General features: G+C 53.6%; 3 protein-coding genes across 7 annotated transcripts; all 3 read right to left on the bottom strand.

Annotated features, from left to right (window-relative positions):
* Positions 1-238: 238 nt before the first annotated feature.
* On the bottom strand, positions 239-6,143 carry ENTREP3 (endosomal transmembrane epsin interactor 3). 2 transcript variants are annotated; one of them, XM_073221536.1, is made up of 12 exons: positions 5,318-6,143; positions 5,066-5,122; positions 4,760-4,870; positions 4,536-4,655; positions 4,276-4,383; positions 3,545-3,720; positions 3,317-3,416; positions 2,919-2,988; positions 2,108-2,653; positions 1,424-1,492; positions 1,070-1,323; positions 239-978 (listed from the first exon to the last, which is right to left on the bottom strand). In XM_073221536.1, the coding sequence occupies exons 1-12, from the start codon at positions 5,540-5,542 to the stop codon at positions 805-807; spliced, it is 2,010 nt and encodes a 669-aa protein (XP_073077637.1). In that variant the 5' UTR covers positions 5,543-6,143; the 3' UTR covers positions 239-804. The 2 variants fall into 2 exon arrangements, with proteins under 2 accessions (XP_073077637.1, XP_017531924.3); XM_017676435.3 differs by having other exon boundaries at positions 3,545-3,717.
* A 512-nt stretch (positions 6,144-6,655) lies between these two features.
* On the bottom strand, positions 6,656-11,066 carry SCAMP3 (secretory carrier membrane protein 3). 2 transcript variants are annotated; one of them, XM_017676497.3, is made up of 9 exons: positions 10,816-11,064; positions 10,404-10,481; positions 9,630-9,749; positions 9,425-9,545; positions 8,857-8,985; positions 8,250-8,409; positions 8,046-8,147; positions 7,380-7,497; positions 6,656-7,107 (listed from the first exon to the last, which is right to left on the bottom strand). In XM_017676497.3, the coding sequence occupies exons 1-9, from the start codon at positions 10,879-10,881 to the stop codon at positions 6,961-6,963; spliced, it is 1,041 nt and encodes a 346-aa protein (XP_017531986.1). In that variant the 5' UTR covers positions 10,882-11,064; the 3' UTR covers positions 6,656-6,960. The 2 variants fall into 2 exon arrangements, with proteins under 2 accessions (XP_017531986.1, XP_036872657.1); XM_037016762.2 differs by lacking the exon at positions 10,404-10,481 and having other exon boundaries at positions 10,816-11,066.
* Positions 11,067-11,556: 490 nt separating this feature from the next.
* CLK2 (CDC like kinase 2) lies at positions 11,557-20,312 on the bottom strand. 3 transcript variants are annotated; one of them, XM_073221384.1, is made up of 13 exons: positions 20,039-20,312; positions 18,297-18,466; positions 17,359-17,584; positions 16,605-16,692; positions 16,189-16,255; positions 15,901-16,017; positions 14,900-15,066; positions 14,033-14,127; positions 13,324-13,453; positions 13,132-13,214; positions 12,902-12,981; positions 12,627-12,717; positions 11,557-12,075 (listed from the first exon to the last, which is right to left on the bottom strand). In XM_073221384.1, exons 2-13 carry the CDS (start codon positions 18,464-18,466, stop codon positions 11,890-11,892), a joined length of 1,500 nt encoding a protein of 499 aa, XP_073077485.1. In that variant the 5' UTR covers positions 20,039-20,312; the 3' UTR covers positions 11,557-11,889. The 3 variants fall into 3 exon arrangements, with proteins under 3 accessions (XP_073077485.1, XP_073077484.1, XP_017531985.3); XM_073221383.1 differs by having other exon boundaries at positions 17,359-17,587; positions 20,039-20,311; XM_017676496.3 differs by lacking the exons at positions 18,297-18,466; positions 20,039-20,312 and having other exon boundaries at positions 16,189-16,341; positions 17,359-17,462.
* Positions 20,313-20,631: the final 319 nt, after the last annotated feature.

Here is a 20,631-nt window from a genome sequence, read left to right as displayed (position 1 = left end):
GGGTCTGATACCTTTTGGTTACTGAAAATATTGTCAAGAACGGTCCCTGAGGAGAGGCAGGGGAAGGAGTCTCATGGGAGCGGGCAAGGAGAGAATGGATGTTCAAGAAGTGGAGGGAAGGAAGAAAACATTTTGCTATGAAAAGGAGCAGATATATAGTTTATGGCAGCTGGAAATAAATATGTCTCGAGAGAGTTTTCTTAACTATGAGAGATGCTACAACAAATTTCCAGAAGAGCAGGGGAAAATTGAAATTTATTGAAGGCTAACTTAGTGTGTTAAGAGCTTTACAAACATTTGTCCTTACCATGGTTTATGGATCAGGCAACTGAGGTTAAATAACTTGCCCAAGGTCATGCAGCTAGAGGTGGCAGAGCTGAGAGGCCACCAAGGGTTTTCTGACTCTTCATGCCTCACCACCCTGTTGCACAGGCTCACAGCACCCTGTGCTTCAACACCCAGGACATGCCTTTGCACTGGCCATGGTATCCCTGGCAAATCACAGAGAGCTATTCTCATGTTGGGGAGATAGTACTTTAGTTTTTCCCTCCTCCAGTGCTGTAAGCAGGGGCATCTCCCCACAACTGGAATACCCATGCAGCACAGGACAGAAGTTCTCCCAGACTGGAGGGGCAGAGGCAAGCAGCAGGAGGCCCCAGCAGCTGGAGAGAGAGGGATGCTTCCGGGGCATTCAGCAGGTTTCTTTTTGTGCCAGTCAGGGGAAGTGGGCACTACTGGTCCCAACCAGCCAGTGCCTGTGGCTCCAGCATTCATCTAGATCTGTTCAGTGGCAAGAAGCCCAGGTCAGAGACCAGTCTCCCGGCTGCCCCCATTAAGACTGAGACTATGGGGGCGGGTACCACGCTCCAGCCGGCGGCCAGACAGGAGGCGTCGCAGTGAAGAGCCTGAGCTCAGATCACCACAGCTGCGAAGGTGGAGGCTCTCTCGGCCTGGCCTGCCCCATGGGCTCCGGGGCACCTAGATGGGGATGCAGAAGAGGGAATTAATGTAGCCCAAGCTGAAGCTCCAGGCTTTCCTGGCTATCGTCCCAGGCTTCCCTAACTCCTACCTGCTTATGTCCATGGGCTCCAATCCCACTGGAGTCTGGGACCTTCCTGGACATCTGGAGGAAACGAGTGACCAAGCCTCGGCCTGGCCAACTGCTCTTCAGGTCCCCCAGGGAATGGGCAGGTGCAGGGCCCGAGGGCAGGGGGACCTTTTGGAAGGTGGGCACAGGGCGCCGTTTCTCGGCTGAGCGGGCACGTAGCAACTTGGGGGAAGGGCAGCGGGCTAGACGGAAGAGGCAGGCTTCAGAGCAGAGCCCTGGAGAGGGAGAGGGAGAGTGGAGGGAATGCAAGGTGCAGAGATGGCCAGGCAGCACTCCCCTACTCCCTGCCTCCTGGGCACCAAACACAAGCCTGACCTGTATCTGCAGAGGAAACAGAAGCAGCTTCTTCCTCAAGCACTTTGGTATAAAGGTCCCTGAAGTCAGCTGGGGAGGGGAGAGAAGGACTGAGTGAGAGCCCTCAGGGGACACACCAGCCCATCCCAGGCTCCCAAGCCCCAAAGAGCTTTCTCAGCTCCCACACCCATCCCCAACCAAGGGAAATCATCGCTGCCCACATCTGCCAGCAACAAGATGGTACAATCCACCCAGGCAGGGTCTAAGGCGGTACAGATCACAGCTGCATCCTCCCTAGCACAGGGCACATACTGTACCAGTGGGCACTTCAGTGCCAGCGCTAAGATTTTACTTGCATTATGTCACCTTTCAGTGCCTCTATGGTACCTATGGTTGAGATACTATTACTACACCTGTTTCACCAGTGAGCAATCGAGGCTTGGAGAGGGTAGGTAATTAGCCCAAGCTGGGAACTGTGGAATTGGGTTTCAGCAACAAATGCTCCTCTTTCAGCTACCAAGCTATTGATGTTGTGTTTAGGAGGTGAGCACTCAGAGGTGTCTACTGCAGGAAGGAACTCATCCTTTCCTCCTCCTCGGGGACCTCAACGGTGTCCCTAGTCCTGGTGGGCATCACTGGCCCTCTAACTCTCAGAACCTGCCCTCTCCTGAACCTCGGGTGGCGTGGGGACGGGGGGAGGCTCACCGGTGTCGCTGGAGGTGGTGATGCCCGGGTCACTGTGGGACCGTGGCAGCAGCAGCGGTGGCGGGAGAGCCGGATGAGGAGGCCGGCGCCCCGGTGGGGTGAGGGAACCTGAGCTATCGCTGAAGCGGCGGGTCGGGGCTCGGGTGGGAGGGGCTGCAGCTGGCCGGCTGCCGCCCCGGGGGCCCCGCCGCCTCAGCTCGGGGAAGCAGGGTCCTACCCAGGGCGGCCAGCCCTCCAGCCGATGGCAGCTGCGGGCAGCCGTGGGGGCACCCAGTGCGGGCGGGGCCTCAGGGGCGGAGCAGGAATAGGAGCGGGCAGCCCGAGGGGGCCTCCGCGGCAGGGGGCTGTCCTCAAAGGGGCCCCGCAGGCCGCAGTCCAGGCTGAGGCAGTAGCCGGCGCGGCTGCGCTGAATGGAGCGGAAGAGCACGTAGTCAACGGAGCGCACGGAGCCCTGCAGCTCCAGCAGGCACGAGTCTTCCGACGGGCTGGAACCCCCGGGGAGGTCGCCGATGGCTGACAGCACCAGAGACCCGCTATCCATGGACACTGTGGGCGGCAGGGGGCGCTGGGGAGCACCAGTCTGGCCGGGTCCAGGCAAGTTCCTCTTTTCTCAGGCCCGGCCCCCCACCCCGGGGGGCCACCTTGCCTCCAGTTTTATCTCAGAGGAGACAGGTACGTCCAGGGTTCCAAGAAGCCACCGCCCTCGTTTACCTAAAACACCAACTTAGCCTTGCCTCCCCCTTCTTTGCCCCCACCCAGCTGCTATCCCAGGCAGCTTGGCCCTTGACCACCCTCCCCACTCTCTGCTCACCATCTACAATGGAGGCCACTCGCTCATAGATGCAGGAGCCATCATGAAGCTGAGGATCAAACAGAGTGGCCTGCAGAAGACACAGGGTCAAGGGGCCAGCTTTACACACAGACAGGGACACCCGGATGTGCTGGACAGACTTTGGAGACCTAGATTCCAGTCCAGCTTTGTCACTGTACAAGTCACTCATGTGGGCCTCAGTTTCCACCTCAGTAAAATAGAAATAATAATTCCTACCCCACCCATCTCACCAGGCTCTAGGGAAGATCAAAGATGACAGGTGGGTTTCCTAATGCCAGAGAGCAGGAGAACTATTATTATTTTATCCAGCAACAGCAGCTCACTCAGCTTTTCAGGCTTCATCCCGGCCCCCAGCCTGTACCAAGCCCTGCTCTCACCTGGCTGTCTCCTCGGAGCCCCATGACAGCCTCGTAAGAAGGGGGGCAATCGGTAGGGTACAAGGGCACCGGACTGTCCATGGAGCCATTGTAGGTGATGCTGGCAGGAGGAGGGAGAGGGTCAGAGCCTGGAAAAGAACTACTCCACAAAGATCCCTTCTCACCGATCCAGGCTGCAGCTGCAGCCCCCTTCGTTGGTTCCCCCAGCAAGGCTTCACCACGTCTCACCTCTGTGCATCTGTTTCTGAGCTGCAGGTATACTCTGGGGGATAGTAGGGCGGTGGGGGCACAGGAGGTACAAATTCTTCCAAGTCCAGCATAGTGTGCAGAAGCGGCGCTGGGGGCGAGGACGTACAACCCAGAGACCCCAGGGTGCCTGAGACTGAGCGCTCAGGTGCCAGCTGCTGGGAGCAAGCAGGTCAGCAAGCCTGGGTTCTGGGAATTCAGCCCCTTGGCTCCCACACTCCTCTCTCACCTACATTTTTCTGGTCCTGCCTCCTCTGAGAAGCTCAGTTCTGGCCGCTCCCTCAGCCAGAACCAGCTCCTCCTCTAACCCTACCCAAGATCTCCAGTGCCAGCCTTGCCCACCTAGAAATTCCTTTTCTTTATGGCCCTGTCTACACCCAGAATTGCCACCTATTCTCTCTCCCCACCAGAACATCAATCCTTTATCCGCATCCCCATCCAAGAACTTCCTGACTCCGCCCAACCTATAGTCCCTCTCTAATGCCCCTCTCCCAGGCTGGCATCACGTACTTCTCTTATCCTGTCATTCCTCTCCTCACCCTCTCTTGGACTCCCTGAACATCCATACAACAGACTTGCCTAGTAGGTGGCCCACAATCCCTGGTGCTCAGAAGCCAGCGCTGTAGCCACTGTCCCCTCAAGCCCAGTGCCAGCCCACACACCCTTGCCCCCCATCATATACGTGCTTGGCATTGACCCCGGCTCCCCCTCACCGTGTGCACGAGGTCCAGTGAAAAGATTTGGATGCAGCAAACAATAGCTGAGAGGGTACAGATTATGGCAGCACAAATGGTGAGCCCACAGACGCTGAAGAGTAGGTTCTGGGGGAAGAGAAAGAGGATGTGAGAGGGGCCTAGGGAGGAGTAAATCTCACATGTTTCTGGCCTGTGAGGACCCCAGGAGGGGAGGCAAGGTGAGAACCAGGAGGATGGTCAGGGAGGAAGGAATGGCGGAGGTGGGGGTGCATGCTCACCTTGAGGGCCCCTCGGGCTTCATCACAGGTGGAGTTAGGGGCCACTTTCAGTTCCTGCCCTGACTCTGGACAGGGCCGGAGTAGGGGAACAGGGGGGCAGCACACACAGACCTTTCCTTCCTGAGTGGGAGTGGGGAGGGTGAGGCAGCCTGAGTCAGGACAAACCCAGGTGTCCTGCACACCTCTCCCACCGTTTTTTCCTGATCTCCCTCCTCAGATCTCACCATAGAGCAGTCTCGGAAGTCTCGGGCCAGCTGAGCATTCTTACAGGAGAGAACGGAGCCAGCCATGCTGAGCATGACACAGAGCACCGAGAGCAAGGAGAAGAAGGAGATCTGGGGAAACAGGGTGCAGACTCAGGGCGGGACTCTCAGGAGTACTCTTCTAGCACAGATAGAGCCACCCTGCTTCACACATTCATGCTTGGCTGGCATGAACTGGAGAGCCAATTCCCTTCTCCAGGGCATACATGGGCATCCCTTAGGTGCTGGGCACCTGCCTCCCAGTGGGCAACAGACCCTGGCACCTACCACCAGAGTGAATGGCCGCTTCCAGGACACAATGCCAACCACCCCGGAGAACGCCAGCTGGGGACAGAGCGGGTGGGCACAGGTTCAGCCTGGCAAGGGAGGCACCCCTCATCACAGGGTGTACCCTCCCAGCCTTGTAAGGAAGGAGAGGTCCAGAACAGGGAGGAGAGGCCAGGATTTGGACTGGCCGCTTGTGTGGAGGGGTGGGGCCCGAGGAGCCTCCCCGACCCAAGGGCTGTACACCCAACTCACCGAGAATCCAGCCCAAGAAGGGCAGGACCTCTTGATGCTCTCGGTGGTAGTGACGGAGGAGGCCACCATGCTGAAAGTGACCACCAGGATGCCCAGGAGCACCTGGGCCAGCCCCAGCGTGAGCAGGGCCTGCAGCCAGGGTCGGTGGAGGCGGAGGTGGGTAAGGCCCCTGGTGCTGGGCCGGCTGGTCAGCGAGCGGCTGGAGTCACTAGGCGAGGGCATCATGCCTGCCGCCCGGTTGCCTGAACCTTGTTCGACCCCCACTGGTGCTTGGGAGCATCTCAGAGGCGCCCAAGGCCCCGTCTTTCCTCCTCTCCACCCACCCAGCTCTAGAGCCCAGCCCCTGGCTGGGTCCCCTGGGACATGGCCCAGGGACTCCAGTTGGGTGGAGGCCCGCGGGAGGGGCGTCACGGAGGGGCCGTGGAGTGCTCCCTCCCCACCACGGGCACTGTACGGGCACCGTGCCGGGGACGGCGAGGAGGACACGGGGGCACCGGCTCATCTCATCTCCCTAGGCAAGAGGGGAGCCGAGAAGGGACGGTCTGGGAGTGAGGAGACGGCGGCGGTCCGGAACCCTAGGGAGGGTGGGGAGGGTAAAGGCGAGAAGGATGGGAAAGAAGTCTAGAGAAGAGGGGAGGGGTCGGCGTGGGGCGACTCTAGAGGCGCGGTCGCCGTGCCCTCAGTGTCCAGTGGGATCCGAGGCCGCCTGGTGGGGAGAGGCCGCGGCGCCGCCGTCTTCTGGGTCGCCCGCCCCGCTCCTCTCCCCACCACGCTCGGCACCCCAAGCTTGGGCTGCAGCAGGTCCTGGACTGGAGGAGGTGGATGGGGATGGTGCGGGAGGAGGGGCGTGGCGGCGACGGCCAGCGCGGTGCACCCCGGGAGTTGTAGTCCGGGCTAGGAACGTGTGGGAGGGGATGGCAGGAGCCGGCTGCCTGGCTACTGGGCGCTCGGTGCGGGTCTGGTGAGCTCTCTCCAGCCCCTGCCTCTCCCCAGACCAGAGCCGGGCTAAACCATCCTTTCGGCGCCCATTTGGACCTCACCCAGCCTCTCAGGCCTCTGGGTCTGCTGCATTCCCAGCAGAGGCAGCGGCTCTTCCAGCGTCAGTAATGGAGAGGTGGGCAGCTGGATTCCCTGGCGGCTCCGTGACGCCCAGCTGTGGACTTCCCTCCCTCTTCCTGCACCAGCCTTCGCGATCTGCTGCCCAGCCCTCGACAGCTCAGTTAACACTAAAGCCAGGGCCGACTTTCCTTCTGGAGTTCTTTCTACTTGCACTCCAGTCCCCTCCACGCTTTCTCTTCCGTAAGGCCTAGTTCCCAGTAAAAATTCCAGACACGGGGATGTGAGTTCCAGTTCCACTTTATTTAAATAACCGAAGTAACAGCCTTGGCACAGCAGGGGGAAGCTGGGTTGGGGTGTGTAAGAGGTGGCAGTAGTGTGGCCTGATAGGGGTTGGGGGTGGGAGGCAGTGACAGGTCACACTGGGCTCTCTGTACCCCCAAGTCAATTTCAGCAATCAGCTGTGGGACTGGGGGCACTATAGAGGAAACATCAAGTAGTGATGTCTCACCAAGTCCCAAGGAGCTCAGGGATGGGGGCTAAGTTAGTTCCCTCAAGTGACAGGGACAGGGCATCCCAGTTGGGGTTCATGGGGCCCGGAAGGCATTTTCAGCAGCCCCAGCGGCTGCATTAGCAGCTGCGGTTCGCACTGCAGGGTTGGAGAAGACACCAGCAGCAAATTCTTGCTGGGCCTTCTGAAAACTGGCACCTGTGCGGCGGTACAAGGAGTGGATCTGCAAGTAGAAGGTAAAGACATTACAGTACTTTCTGGCCACTGCTACCTAACTCCAACCCAACACCATCACCACCATGACCAGCATGCTGCTCTAGCTCTTCTCTGTTCCCTCTTGGCGCTATACACACACACATACACCCCAAAAACACCCCCGCCAGAGGTCCATTAGCTGAGAACCCGCCCTCCCTAGTTTCTCCTGCATGTTCCACCCAGGCCCCCAGGGACACATGATCTCACTCTCCTGGCCCCATCTTTAACACAGCCCCTCACCCGCTTTAGCATCACAATTCCCAGCACAGCGATGCCAGTGAAGAACAGGGCAACCAGCAGCATGAGCACAGCTACAGCTGTGTTGACCTTTAGCACCACCAGAGTGGAGATCCAGCCACTGTAAGGAAAGGAAAATATGTGGCAAGTGAAGAGGGGCTGCTCACATCTGAATCTCTGTCCTCCCAGCCTGACTGGTTATGTCACACTGTTGGAAACATGCTCTATCCCCACGTCAGGGGTCGTTCCCCAGTCTGACAGCTCTCCACAAACCATAATCCCAAACAACATCCACTCTTCTCATAGTTTCATCCAGCTTCTAAACCATTTGCTCCTAACTCTCCAAGCTCTTCCAGACATCCTCACTCCAAACGGACCTTTCCATTGAGAATTCTGCCCCCTTTCAACCAGTTACATATGCCTCCTCCAGGAAGCCTTCTCAGATTGACCACATGCAGTTGTCTTCTTTTCAACCTATGCCTGTCTCAAGTTCTATGTGGGCTCTCTCTGTTCTAAACTGTCATAAGTTCTGTCTGTCCTGTCTTTCTTGTCAAACTAACACCTCCCAAGGATATCCTTTTTTTGAACAACTCCTTCCCCAGTACCCAGTGCTGACTTGGTCTAGAGGAGTAGGAGGAAGGGGTGAGGGTGGATGGCAGCCTCACGGACCTGAACCCCCAACCTGGGATGCCAATGGCCTGGAGGACAAAGAGTACATCCTGGGCAAAGAAAATGAAGAAGAACACGAAGAAATTGAATGAACTGTCGCTCCTGCAAGGGAAAAAAATGGGAAAGGTGGGAGAAGAATTAGGGCAGGAGGAACAGATGTGGGGCCCATCCTAGGTCCCATATTACCCACAACCCACAACTTACCGGAAAGCCTTATACATGGGGCGATACCAGCAGACAAAGGAGCAGGGAGTGAAAAGAAGAATCCAGAGGATGGAGAGCCCAAAGCCTGAGCCATTGCTAGTCTCCACACAGAAGCTGGCCAGGCAGGCGAGGAAATTCAGGAGAAGAGCCAGAGAGCTGCCTAAGGGATGCAGGAACAGGATGATGGGTCCCCTTCTGGCTGGCAATAAAAGCCCTTTCCATAGAAGAGTCTCCTCCCCACCCCCAGAAGTGGCAGAATAAGGAAAGGAAGGCAGCTTTTGTCTTCACAGAACCTTAACAGTGGAGACAGAACGAGCAAATCCCAATCACGCATGATCCCCTTGGCAAAGACATTTAAAGGACTCAATACATTCATGCATGAGGAAAGGGAAAGGGAAAGAGGAAGAGGGAAAGAACTTGTATCTGCTAGAAGGCTGGAGAATACTGTCTAAGAAGTAACCCAGGATGATCCCTGGAGAAATCAGCCTTAAACTCAAATGTTAAGGAGCAGTGAAATGTGTAGCTTTAGGTGAGTGGGCCCCAGGGCAAGAAAGACGTGTAAGTTAGTATCTGTACTCTTCCTCCAAAAAGGCTTCCCACTACTCACACATCCAGAGGTAGAACATGGTGGATACTGTCTTCTGAAATTCTTGGGGGATCTCCATGGAGATATCCTGGAAAAAGCAGGGCTGAACTGGGCAAAAAGAAGGTAGAGGGGGCCAATTGTTCTGCCGAGCTGTAGGGCAGAGAGAGAGAGCAGGATGATACCAGCAGTGAGACAGAGGCCAACAATGGAATTACTACCCCTTCCATCCACCCCCAGGTCCTCTAGGTTCAAGCTGAGGTCCAAGGAGACAAGGGACAGTGGCATCAATAATATTAACAGTTAGTGAGAGTTATTATTTACAACTTTTGAGCACTACCAAGAACTCTGTATAGATGACCTTGTTTAACCCTTACAACAATCCTGTCAAGCAGGTACAAACATTCTCACTTTACAAGTAAGGAAACTGAGGTGCTCAAGATTAAGTTATTTGTCTAACAGCCTCTGGTTAGTAAGCCATGGTGCCCAAATTCAAACTCAGCAATCTGGCTTCAGAGCCCATGCTCTTAGGTTCTCTCTGCTCCTTCACAACTGTAGATGTCTGCCCCAACCCTACCAAGGACCCACTTACTAGCTGTGCCCCCTAGGGCAGCATGCTGCAGCTCTCGCTCTCTCCGGTCCAACTCCTCTGCCTTCCGGTTGAGCTCCTCCTGCTTTTTTAGCAGCTCAGCCGTGGCTGCTGCAGCTGAAGCCTGAACAGTATGGGCAGAGGGCAGTCATGAGTCCTGGGCACTGGGGTTGCCCTGCTCCCCAATCCCAACTTCCATCCCCCTTACCTGGGTGCTGTACGAGCCATAGTTTTTGGGTTCTGTGGGGCTGAGCTTCCTGGAGGACTGTGAGGGAGCCACGGGTGGAGGCAATGGGGCAGGGGCAGGAGGCTCATAGGATGGTGGTGGCTGCCGGGTTTGGAAAAGACTTGAGGATTATCTAATCCCTTATAACACAGGATATCTAGAGTCTACTTGAAAACCTTTAGACCTAGAGCTCATTACCTAAGGCCGCAGGCCCTCCCCCGGTTGTTACAAAGCTAGTTCTTGTGTTCAGTTTATGTCAGAATTCTTGCCCTCAGCAGCCCTCACATCAAATTCCTTAGCCAGGACTCAAGTCACTCATCTACTACATCTACCCCCTTAACTATGCAAAGCTCTTACCATTCTCTATTCCAGTGAGACCAATCGGTCTAGTCCTTCTCATTCCTTGCATTTTAATTGCACACATAAGCATAGCTGTTTTCTCAACTCCAAACAGCCCCATGCTTTACTTTTCTCAAAGAAGTCTCCGCAGACAAAGCCTTCCTTCAGGCCATGCCCCATGCCAGACTACAGGTCCTCCCAGGACTGACATTTAGAGTTTAAACTGGATGGATCATTGGTCCTGGTGTCTCCAGAAAGGTAAGGCATCCCACAGCGCACTGGCCTTTCTCGGGGAGCTAAAATCACTAGTGCTTCTTGTTTCTTTTGCATGCAGATAAAGTTCCCTATACCCGGACAAAGTGGGCTTATTGGTACACCTTCTCCTTCCTTTTTCTACTGTGCTGTCTAGGATCTCACCTCCCGGGCCTCAAAAGGGTTGTAGACGTCAAGCGTGGCATACTGCGGGCTGGGTCGGTGCTGGATCACAGCTGGGTCCTGAGAACAGAGACCTAGGGTTCAGGTGGCACCTGGTGCCTCTGGGAGAACTCACAGAGGCCTCTTCTAAATTAACAGTGGTTCTAAGGACTGCACCTTGGGGGCCACGCTGTTGTCTCAACATTTGCCCCCAGTCCTTCACCCTACACTGCCAGTACCATCTCCTAACAGGGGCAGGGCCCACCCCCAAGGAGCTCACTGGTCTGGAGTCATCGTTACCCCCACGTGGCGGCCCTTCCCCGGATATGTCACGAATGGGAATACAAGTTAGCCCGAGCGTCCAGAACCGAGAAGAGTCAACCCAAATGCCCAAAGGAAGGCTGCCGCAAGTCACCTGAAAGGGGTTGTCAAGCTCGCCGGGCTCGGCGAAGGGGTTTCCGCCGTCTCTGTTTTGAGCCATATTTACAACTGCCGCCTGGGCCGCCCCTGCACTCCACGCCCCTGCCGTGGCAGTGGCTCTGAGCTCCCTCAGCGGCTCTCGGTCCGCCCCGCTTCTCGGTGCACGGATTGGTTGTACCGACCGGAAGGGTCGGAGGGATCCCCGCAGTAGCAGCTAGTCGCGCCTGCGTCTTAGCTAAAAACAAAAGCGGAAGTGCGCCACGTGAGACCTCTAACCCAGTCCCGGTAGTCAAATACCGCCCCCTCACCACGTGACTTCCCCTCACTAACGAACTACACCTCCCAGCGAGCCTCGCGTCAAAATCCCTTCCGCACCAATCTGCTGAGATGTACGTTGGGAGTTGTCCAACTGGAGCTCCCAAGGTCCCAGTTTTTTTTCAAACCTGGGTGTCTGGCTGCGAACTGGGGCCCAGGCTAAACGCTGCAGTATCTGGACCTCTTTCCCAACCCTCCTTATTCCAGATCAGAGAAGTGACACCTTATAACCACAATTCTAACCTGCAAGAGATCTCACCCATCACTACACTCTCCTGAGACAAACTAGACAAACTGGTGGCCTGGCTCTGGTTAATCGTGGAGGGTAAAATGGGATTCTCTTCATATCCAAACTCAGAAAAGCTGCCAATCTCATCCCTCCACCCCTGCATTCCCAAACCTCAAACTTCAGGGTTGGGGATCAGATGAAGCACGTCATTTTTATTTCACAAAGACTGTACAAAATTCCTTATAAAACATGGGGATAGAGGCCACCTGGTTATCTCATTCTGCCCCCATCCAATTCAGCTGTGAAGGGGCAGGTGAGGATGGAAAAGCATTCTGTACATGGCAGGGGTTGAAGCAATAGGTACAAGTTATTTCATATTTACACTATTTCACATATTCACAGGTATACAGGGAGCCAGGATGAAGGAGTTGGCTCCAGCTCTGTCCTCTTGTATAAAAAAGCACCAGTGTCCTGGACTGGACACCCACTGCTATAAGAAATGCAGAGGGGTCCAGAGCCTGATCGTCACCGACTGATATCCCGACTGGAGTCCCACAATTTGGTGTTGGGTGGCTCAGCCCGAAGGCGGCTGAAGAAAAGATGCTGAAGGGCTTCACCCAAGGTCAGCCGCTTAGCAGGTTCATACTCTAGCATGCTTTCAATCAGATCGAAGAGCTGGTGGTGTTCCTCTGCCTCTGAGGTCAGATACCGCTGGTGATGGATGGCAGGAAAAACGTGAGGCATGATGCCTTACAAAAACCCTGTCTTCTTCAAGGTCCTAGCTTTCCATCCTGGAGGACCAAGGCTCTGCTTGCAACCATTATGAATGCTACCTTACTCTGACCACACCATGAGCAATGTTTCTGATGTCACAGAACAACCTACATTCCCGTAGCACAAGTACTCCTCCATACTCTCTGAAAGTTCTACTTGTATATCCTTGTCAACCTCATGAATCTTTTTTTAGCTCCTCATTAAAATATAAGCTCTTCAAAGCTAGGTTATTCTCTGTCTGACCTAAAGGATCCAAGACACTGCTTTGCACGCTGGTTGGCTAAAGAAAGACGTGACTGTCTAACGTCCTTCCCTCCATAAAACCACTCCCTCTCATCTCTCTTCTACTGACCAAAGATGTCTTCTTTCACTTTTCCTCCCCTTGTTCCCTTAACTCTCTGCTTGTGAAGTGCATTCCAGGGGCAAACCAGCTTAAGAAGGAAGAGACCTCTGGGTGGTGGGCACTATTTATCCCCAACCTGGCTCACCCGCAGTGGTTTGCAGTTTTCTCGAACATAGCGCCCAGCTGATGTGTTGTCATCCCAATCCAGACGACCCCGGTAAAAATATTTCTGCTTCCTAGAGGGGAAGGGGAAGTTGAGGAATCAGGGGGTTCCTCTTGTTGTGGGATACTTCCCTTATTCCCCTATCTGAGAGTAGCTGAGGGAGGGGAGGTGTCAAAGAAAAAAGAAAGCGATGTGAAATAGACCAATTTTGGGAGAGAAACGGTTTAAGAGTTAAGTCCCTCCCACTGAAGGTTTACCTTGTCTTTCGGATCATCCGGGAAGGGATAGGACCCAAGATTCTTTCCATCATGGCTAGATGCTCTCTGTTGTCATGGGTCTAAAAAAAAAGAGAACTGGGCATGGGACTGAGAAGGGGACGCTGAGGACTAAGCTGCCAGGAAGATGAGCAATTATGGAGGAGTGAACAGGCAGAGGAAATCAAGCCGAAGAATTAGAGGCGAGTACATTAAGTCACTCCACCACTTACCTGGAAGAGGGTGAAGCCAACATAGTACTCAAAGATGATGCAGCCTATGCTCCACACATCACATGGCTGTGACCAGCCCAATTCTGAGTAGGAATGTAAGGAAAAGGGTGTTCTGAGGCTTAGGGCCCAACCCTTACTACCACACCCCTCACATACTTGGACAATCGTGTTCTCCCCCATCCCCCACCTTACCGAGGATGACCTCTGGTGCTCGGTAATGGCGAGTGGAGACAATGGTACTATGGTGCTCATGGTCAAAGGTGGCACTGCCGAAGTCTACCACGCGCACGGCTGTGCTCTTCACACTGCGTTCATCTCGCTTCTAGGAACAAAGCAGTAGGAGAATGAAACTCTGCACCTCAGATGGAGAGTCTACCACTATTCTCCAAAATGCTGCTAAGCCTTAAAAAAGCAACTCAGACCTCCTGCTTGATCCCACACATACTGGACAATCTCCTTCTTTAAAGCCTCCCTCATATCCAGCAGATTATTTCAGGAGTGGGGGAGGAAAAATTTGAATGACTATGGAATGGTATGCAAAACTCTGTATCTGAGAACTGTGCCGAAAGTGACTGGTGTACCATTTTTCTGAAAACACAATAGGTAGCAAAAGGATTGAGGAAGGGGGAGCCTTCTTTACAGAAAAGTCCAAACCAAGAATCTTAAAAGCATTTTTACTCTTACTGTAGTTATCTGAGCTTCTTTTTGCAAGTTCTCTTCCAACTTAAGTCTTCTTAAATTTCTCCCTTTCAATCTATTCCAGTACTCTGGTTTTACTCAGTTGGAGCCAGACCAGGAGAAAATGTGGGTGAGACATAAAAGGGAGGCCAGGAAGGGCTAAGGGAAAGGCAGTGGCACAGCTGCCTGCCCCTAGGGCCAGGGGAGACCCCATCCAGCTTACCTTCTCTAAGTTGTAGGTGAGTTCATAGTCTGAATTCACAAAGAGAATATTTTCAGGCTTGAGGTCCGTATGTGTCAGCTTGTTGTCATGGAGGACTGCAGGGGAGAAGGCCAAGTCACCAGTGGTCCAGGTGAGCTGGGCTTTCACCAGCTGACCCCAGGCTTGGTCACCTAGCTCAAAGCTGATGAGAAGGCAGGTCCAGAATCACTAGGCTGCTTTCTGTTCTACATCCAAAATGAAATGCCTGGTCTAAGAAGCCCTATGCTTATGAATAGTATATATGTAATTTTCAATTGATGTATATAAAGTTTCCTACAGGTTATATTTGTGCACTGACTTTGATGTGTGCCTCATGTTCTGTGAATTGAACTCTGCAGAACTGAACTGCTATGAAGACTCGAGGATTCACGTGTTTACTAGTATGGCTTCCCTTCCTGGCCCCATGACTGCACTGCTCCCTGTTCCCACCTGCTTTGCTGGGAATGGAGAGTCCCTTAGCTCATGCCGTGGGGGGTTTTAACAAATGTTAAACCTCTAGTTCCAGGAGTCCTTTCGTCTCTTTGTGCTTGCTGCCTGACTTACACTTCCCCAAGGAAAGAGAATGAAGGAAAAAAGAAGTAATTAAGTGCTTTGATTCTGAAGGTGTTCCCTTCAGCTACTGCGAGGTTGGAGATGGAGTAAAGGCAATCAGTGATGGTGAGGACATCAGTCAAGGAGTGTGTCAGTAGAGATGTCAACATGACAGTGAATGAAAGAACGGCAGATAATCAGGTTGGCTGTTGAGGGGCTTCACTAGTGCACAACTGCAATAGAAGGGGTCCAATGGGAGAGGTTGCCCCAGAATCCACCTTGGCCCACCCCACTCACACTTGACGGCCTGGCAGAGCTGGAAGGCCATGTGGCGCACTTGGTGGATGGGATAGGGCAGGTAGTTGTTGTCTTTGAGGAAATCGAAGGTGCTAAGGCCCAGAAGCTCAAAGGAGATACACATGTGGCCATGGTAGTCAAACCAGTCAAACATCTGGACACAGAGGCTGGGAAGAGAGATGAGGGAAGGGGGGTGTCTGATGAGCGCTCATCTGCCCACCACCCCTCCAACAAGGATGGCCTGTAGTTGTGGATTCCACATACTTGTAGAAAGACATGCTGGCTACTATTACCAACAAAATCCAGTTTAGCTAGGGTATGGCTTTTCTGGCAGACCCTACATGAGAGGTACTACCTGGCAGACCCTACATGAGAGGTACTACCTGCCAAGATTCAAACCATTTTCCTCCAACATTTCAAAGTTTCAAAAACTCTATTTGCTGAAGAGCTGATGAGCACCAGGCTCTAGCGTCGACCCTGAAGTCAGACTGTCACTCCTAAACCCCAACCCCAGCTCCCACTCCTGAAATTCACTCACCATCAGCCACCACTGGGACCATGTTTATACCTATTGTCTTCTTGTGTCTTTGTTCAATGCTCTTATTCTTTATTTGGCTTATGAAATGTGTGTGAACAGAAATATTATACATAAATGTCTGTGGTCCCATAGCATAGTTCTGGGTATTAAAAGCTCATTTTTTTGAAGAAAACGTCAACTCTCAGTCTCAGTGCCATTTCCAGGGCATTTCTCTATACAGAGGCCATCCTGGGCAGGGCCAAGCTGCAGAGCAATCTAACTGCCTTGAAAACAAGGAGAATGGATTAGAGAATGTCACTGACCCTCCCTTCCTGCCCTAGTGTTCTACTACTCTAAGATGATGAACAAAAGATGAATGGATGAGAAGTTCTAGACTCCCCTGCCTGCCTAACTCAGTCAGAAAGGTTTTCCTGTGAAGGGGTGGAGCCTCTCAGACTCCCCACATACTCCTTTGCTTGCTTACTTCTTATTGTCAGGGTCCTTCTCATTGATTTTCTCCAGCACATTGATTTCAAGTCGAGCTGCTTCCTTGTACTTTTCCACATTCTTTATGATCTTCAGGGCAACCCGAGCCCCACCCCTGCAGTTGGCAGAAGAGGCTTTTGCTGGGTTCTCAAGAACACCTCAGACTGAACAGAGCTGTCTAGGCATTAAGAAATCCTCCCTCCGGCTAATCAGCAAAAAAGACCCAGATAAACCCTATCTACCTCTGTATGCCCAGCAGGTGGAGTAGGGAGAGGCTGACAGTTACCTGCGATGGTCAACACATTGTACAACTCGGCCAAAGGTCCCCTCTCCCAAGGTGCTTACAATTTCATCTGAAACGAAAAAGAGTAGGGTCGGGGAGAGGGAGGGAGAGAAGGTGGGGAATGAACTAAGTTCGAAGAAGAAAGGGCACAGCAACCTGGGGTGAGATGAAGGAAAGGGGAACAGATACAGATGGTCACAGGGGAAGAAAACCCCTGTTTGATTCCCACCACCTTTAACCCAGGGGCCATGAGAGCTGGGAGTGGACAGCAGAGGTCAATTCTCAACAGCAACTCAAACCACCCAGATAAACAACACCACTGAGAAAAGGCAAAGAGACTGTGACTTGGGTTGGCTTGGGACGTTAGGATGGCTATGGGACCATTACAGGCTATAGGATTGTTACGATTTGGCTTGTACATCGCTCTTGTAGCCAGTCCCCGACGTGGTAGATGAGGTGGCCCTCAGCGTCGTCCTCTACACTCTTGGCTCTCCGGCTGCTGTGTTGCTGTCGGGGGGCGGGGGGGGTCGGAGCAAGCCAGGTGTCGGAGCGGGGGCCGGAGGGAGGCGGGGTGTGTGGTGGAGGGGCCACCGGTCACAGATGCCCAGCCAGGGGGGACAGACGATGATGGGGGACAGTGGAAGGGAACACGTCAGATGCAGTAAGGCGGATTGGGGTGAGAAGAGAGAGCGGCGCATAATCCCAAGTCCCCAAACCCAAAACGGGCACAGGAGAGGCACGGGCAGAGCAGAGAAGTAGTGTCGTTGCCATCGTCACCCACATCCCCATGCTCTACGCAATGTCCTTCCAGGCAGGCACAGATCTCCCTTTGCCCCCACCCAAGCCCACCTGCTGAGGAGGCCGTGGAGACCAGGGCTTGGGGGAGAAAGGTAGTCCACAAGCCAGACCCCCTTAGAGAATGGAGGCCTCCGGGGAGGAACTGCTCCCAACATGATTAGCCCAGCATGCCAGGGAGGGCACTGGGGTTCACAAATGCTCTGTGCAGAGTCCAGGGCCCTCCATGAGTCGGAGAGCACCCAAGAGAGTAGGCAGATTGCCCGCCTCAGTGTTCATTCCCCAACACTCAGCTAGGAACAGGATACTTCTTCACCTACCAGGATCCTAGAGGACTGAAGAAAAGTGGGGAGAGGAAGGGCCTGGGTGGGCACTCACCGAAGATGAGCGGCTGAATGTCCGGCTGCGCCGCCTCCGCCGCCTGTGCTTCCTACGACTGCTGCGCTGGCTGCGGTAACTGCTGTTTTCCCGATGATACTCATAGGAATGCCGGTAGTCTGTATCATAATAGGCTTCTCCCCGGTCCCGGCTATAGCCGTTGTGCCTGTAGCTGCCACAGTACCGCCGGTCATATGCCCGTCGGTCCGATGAACGATCATCATAGCTGCTGTTGGACAATACCCATTAGGCGCATCTGTTCTGGCCACACTCCTTGCCACTCCACATGACAAGGTCCTCCCTTAGAGAGGACCAAGAATAATGTTAGAGAAATTGCTCCACTCATCAAGTCACTCTGAGAAGACCAAGGACCAGAGAAGTGAAATAACTAAGCAAAGAGGAAGCCCACACCTGCATGTCACCAAGGCCTCTGAAAAGACATCTGCGGAACTACCCCTTTAGGGGCCTCTCCTTCCCCTCCAGCGATACAATGGTACGATAGCTATTTCTTTCTCCAGCCTTTCCTGACATTCAGCTTTGCCCCAAACTATCCCTAACCCATCCCTCTCACCGACTATGCTGCTGAGTTATTAAAACCAAGCAGACCTGATTTGCATCTTCCAATTAGCTACCTCTCCCCTAATCTTTTGCACTCACTTTCCCTTTGCCTGGGACACTTCTCCCTTGTCCTACATACAAGCATAGATGTCATATTCTCTGGGAAGCTTTCCCTGAACTACACATACCTGCTCCGCTCCAAGCAAACCTGCTGGAGGCTTCCTTGGCCCCTTCCTCTATGATAACACTCAACAATCAGGCAAATTGCTTGTTATCCATGTTGAGTATCCTTCCCCCAGCTGCTTAGCATATAACCAATAAATTTTTGTTGAATTAAGTAAATGAGTCAGTGACCTAGAGAATGAGGTTCTCTTCCTCACCTCCGGGAACGGACGTGGTAGCTGTCTTCCCGCCTGCGCCGCCTTGTCCGGTCACTGCTACTTGACCAGGAGCGGCTTCTTCGTCTCTTATGCTTTCGGCTCCGATAGTGTTCGTGGTAACTCCCCCGGCTGCCTCGCTCTGAGGAGTGGTACCTTCGAGGATGAGGCATCTGGAAGGGAAGGAGAAGCAGAAATAATAGTGGGGAAAGTTCTGAGTGTTCAGGAGCTCCTCTAAGTCCTGGCTTGCTCCAATGCTACACTTTCTGCTCTTATTTCTACCTCTTTTCACCACCTACGATTTCCTTGGTCTTCCTCTGTGCTCATAATTTCTCCTTAATGGAGTTTCTGTTTACCTACTAACTCTGGATGAAAACTTTAGGAAGCTTCCCCCAACTCAACTCCTTGCTCCCTTCCGATTTTCTTCTCACAGGGCTCCATGAAGACCTTCAGGCCTGGGCCACAGCTCATTACCGGTGAGTGTGTGTAACGAATGGAGCCTGCCATCATTCACCCTTGGCTGGGATATAACATAGATCTGTGCTATTCAGAGTTTCTTACAACTTAACAAAATAATGCTTTAGTATATACTATTATGATAAATGTTTTACAGTCAAGAGTGTGTCTTATCTCCCCAACTAGACCATCCTGTCCTGAGGGCAGGAATCTAGTTTGCCAGGTTTCCACATACAGCAGTGTATGCAAAACAAGCAAGTTCCAGGGATCTCCGTCTGGCCCCTTGAACTAAATCACTTCTCACATCACTGGCCAAATGCCCCTTGAAAAGTTTTAATACAGGAGGCCCTAAGCTGCAGTCAGCTTCCCATCTGGCTGGTCTCCTCTTGTGCTTAAGAAGTACAGAATAATTGCTTCTTAATTAATATCAGCATAATTTGGCTGAAAGTTGGCCACCTTCCAGTTATTGGAATTGGAATGGCATGGTGCACATACTCATTTCTCCTTCAAGGAGTCAGAGAGAAATCACAGTCACAATCCAAGAATATGAAGAGAGCAGAATGAAATTAAACGAGGCCAGGAACAGAAGTGGGGAGAGAAGCATATTAGGTTCTGGAAAAGGCTTAATGACTCCAGCATCTGGCTCCTTACTTTTTGCCAACTTCCTTACATTGAGGAGAAGGGTAATATTTGATTCATTCCTGCCAGGGCTTGTAGGAAACCAAAAAGATGCAAGAACAAGATTCTGCCAGGTTACCCAACCTTGCTTAGCAAAGCCACATAAATGTCATCTCAACCATATATATTCTGCCACCAAAGTTCCCCACAGGCCTTCTTTCTTTCCCCAAAGCATCTCCATCCTACAACATTTCTCAACTTCTAAATCTTTCTTTTCCTTTCTCACTCGCTAAATCCAGAACTAACCTTTAGAGTCAAACTCTTTGCATATTCTCCAAGAGATACAATGGTGTCTTCCCCCTCTCCAACCTTGGTCCAACTTTGATACTCTGTTCTTTCTCACTTCTGCAACCACTCGTACGTACGCCTCCTCCATCACCACTTCTGCTACTCTGGTCCCTCCCAAGTTTCCTGTAGGCTTTCTGGATACATTTAAGGAGGACCGATCTTCCACTTTATTTCCCTACTTCTCACCTCTGCCGCTTCGCAGCTCTCAACCCTCCTTCTCTCATCTAGTGCCTGTCCCTTAGCCCCAATCCAACCCTCTCCCTGCCTGCCCGCCGTCGCCATCTTTCCGCGCGGCCCCGCGGACCGCCAACCCGCGCGCTCACCGTTCTGGCGGCGAGGCCCGTGCGCTTGTCCCACAGGAAGTCCGTGATGGCGGCGGCACTGCGGCCGGAGTCCCGGCACCCCCGCGGCGACGAAGTGCGGCTCCACCCCCCCAACCCGAGACCCTGGGACCTCCCGCCTAGTTCCCGGGGTCCGCTCCAGTCCCGCCCGCCCCGGCTCGGTCCCCGCCCCCAGGATCCGCTTGGCGCCGCTTGCACCGCCCCCGCCCGGGGCCCGATCCCAGCTCGGTCTCCGGCTCTGGCCTCCCCGATCCGCCGCCGCCACCGCGAGCGAGCACGTACGCACGCACGCACGTCCTGCGTCCCTTCCCAGCTACCCCCTGGGCTCCGCCCCCAGGACCGCGCCTGCCACCGCGTCCTCGCGTAGCTCTGGGCGTCCGCGTGTGAGAGCTCGGAAGGTGCTGGGGGCGGGAGTTCATCAGGGCGGGCAGGGAGTCCCCACGGCTTTGCTGCCCGACCCCTCCCCGCCCTGCCTCGAATCCTTCCTTATCCTACTTCAATCTTTTAGCCTTTTCATGAGACTTTGTGGCATACTTTGTTAGGCCTGGTGGTTTGAAAGAGATGGTTGTCCTTTA

This window comes from Manis javanica, chromosome 14, assembly GCF_040802235.1.
Source record: "Manis javanica isolate MJ-LG chromosome 14, MJ_LKY, whole genome shotgun sequence".
Taxonomy (NCBI): Eukaryota; Metazoa; Chordata; class Mammalia; order Pholidota; family Manidae; genus Manis; species Manis javanica.
Note: the sequence above shows the minus strand (reverse complement) of the source record. Positions and strands in the feature narration are given on the sequence as shown.

Coding starts and splice junctions, on each gene's coding strand:
- ENTREP3 (XM_073221536.1), bottom strand. CDS start 5,542: ATGATGCCCTCGCCTAGTGACTCCAGCCGCTCGCTGACCAGCCGGCCC. Junction 5,123..5,317: donor CTTCTTGGGCTGGATTCTCG/GTGAGTTGGGTG, acceptor CTCTGTCCCCAG/CTGGCGTTCTCCGGGGTGGT. Junction 4,871..5,065: donor AGCGGCCATTCACTCTGGTG/GTAGGTGCCAGG, acceptor CTGTTTCCCCAG/ATCTCCTTCTTCTCCTTGCT.
- SCAMP3 (XM_017676497.3), bottom strand. CDS start 10,881: ATGGCTCAAAACAGAGACGGCGGAAACCCCTTCGCCGAGCCCGGCGAG. Junction 9,546..9,629: donor ATGGCTCGTACAGCACCCAG/GTAAGGGGGATG, acceptor CATACTGTTCAG/GCTTCAGCTGCAGCAGCCAC. Junction 8,148..8,249: donor CCCATGTATAAGGCTTTCCG/GTAAGTTGTGGG, acceptor TTTCCCTTGCAG/GAGCGACAGTTCATTCAATT.
- CLK2 (XM_073221383.1), bottom strand. CDS start 18,466: ATGCCTCATCCTCGAAGGTACCACTCCTCAGAGCGAGGCAGCCGGGGG. Junction 15,067..15,900: donor AAGGACCCTGACAATAAGAA/GTAAGCAAGCAA, acceptor CTCTCTTCCCAG/CCTCTGTGTCCAGATGTTTG. Junction 14,128..14,899: donor GCTCTGCCAGGCCGTCAAGT/GTGAGTGGGGTG, acceptor TCTCCCCTGCAG/TCCTCCATGACAACAAGCTG.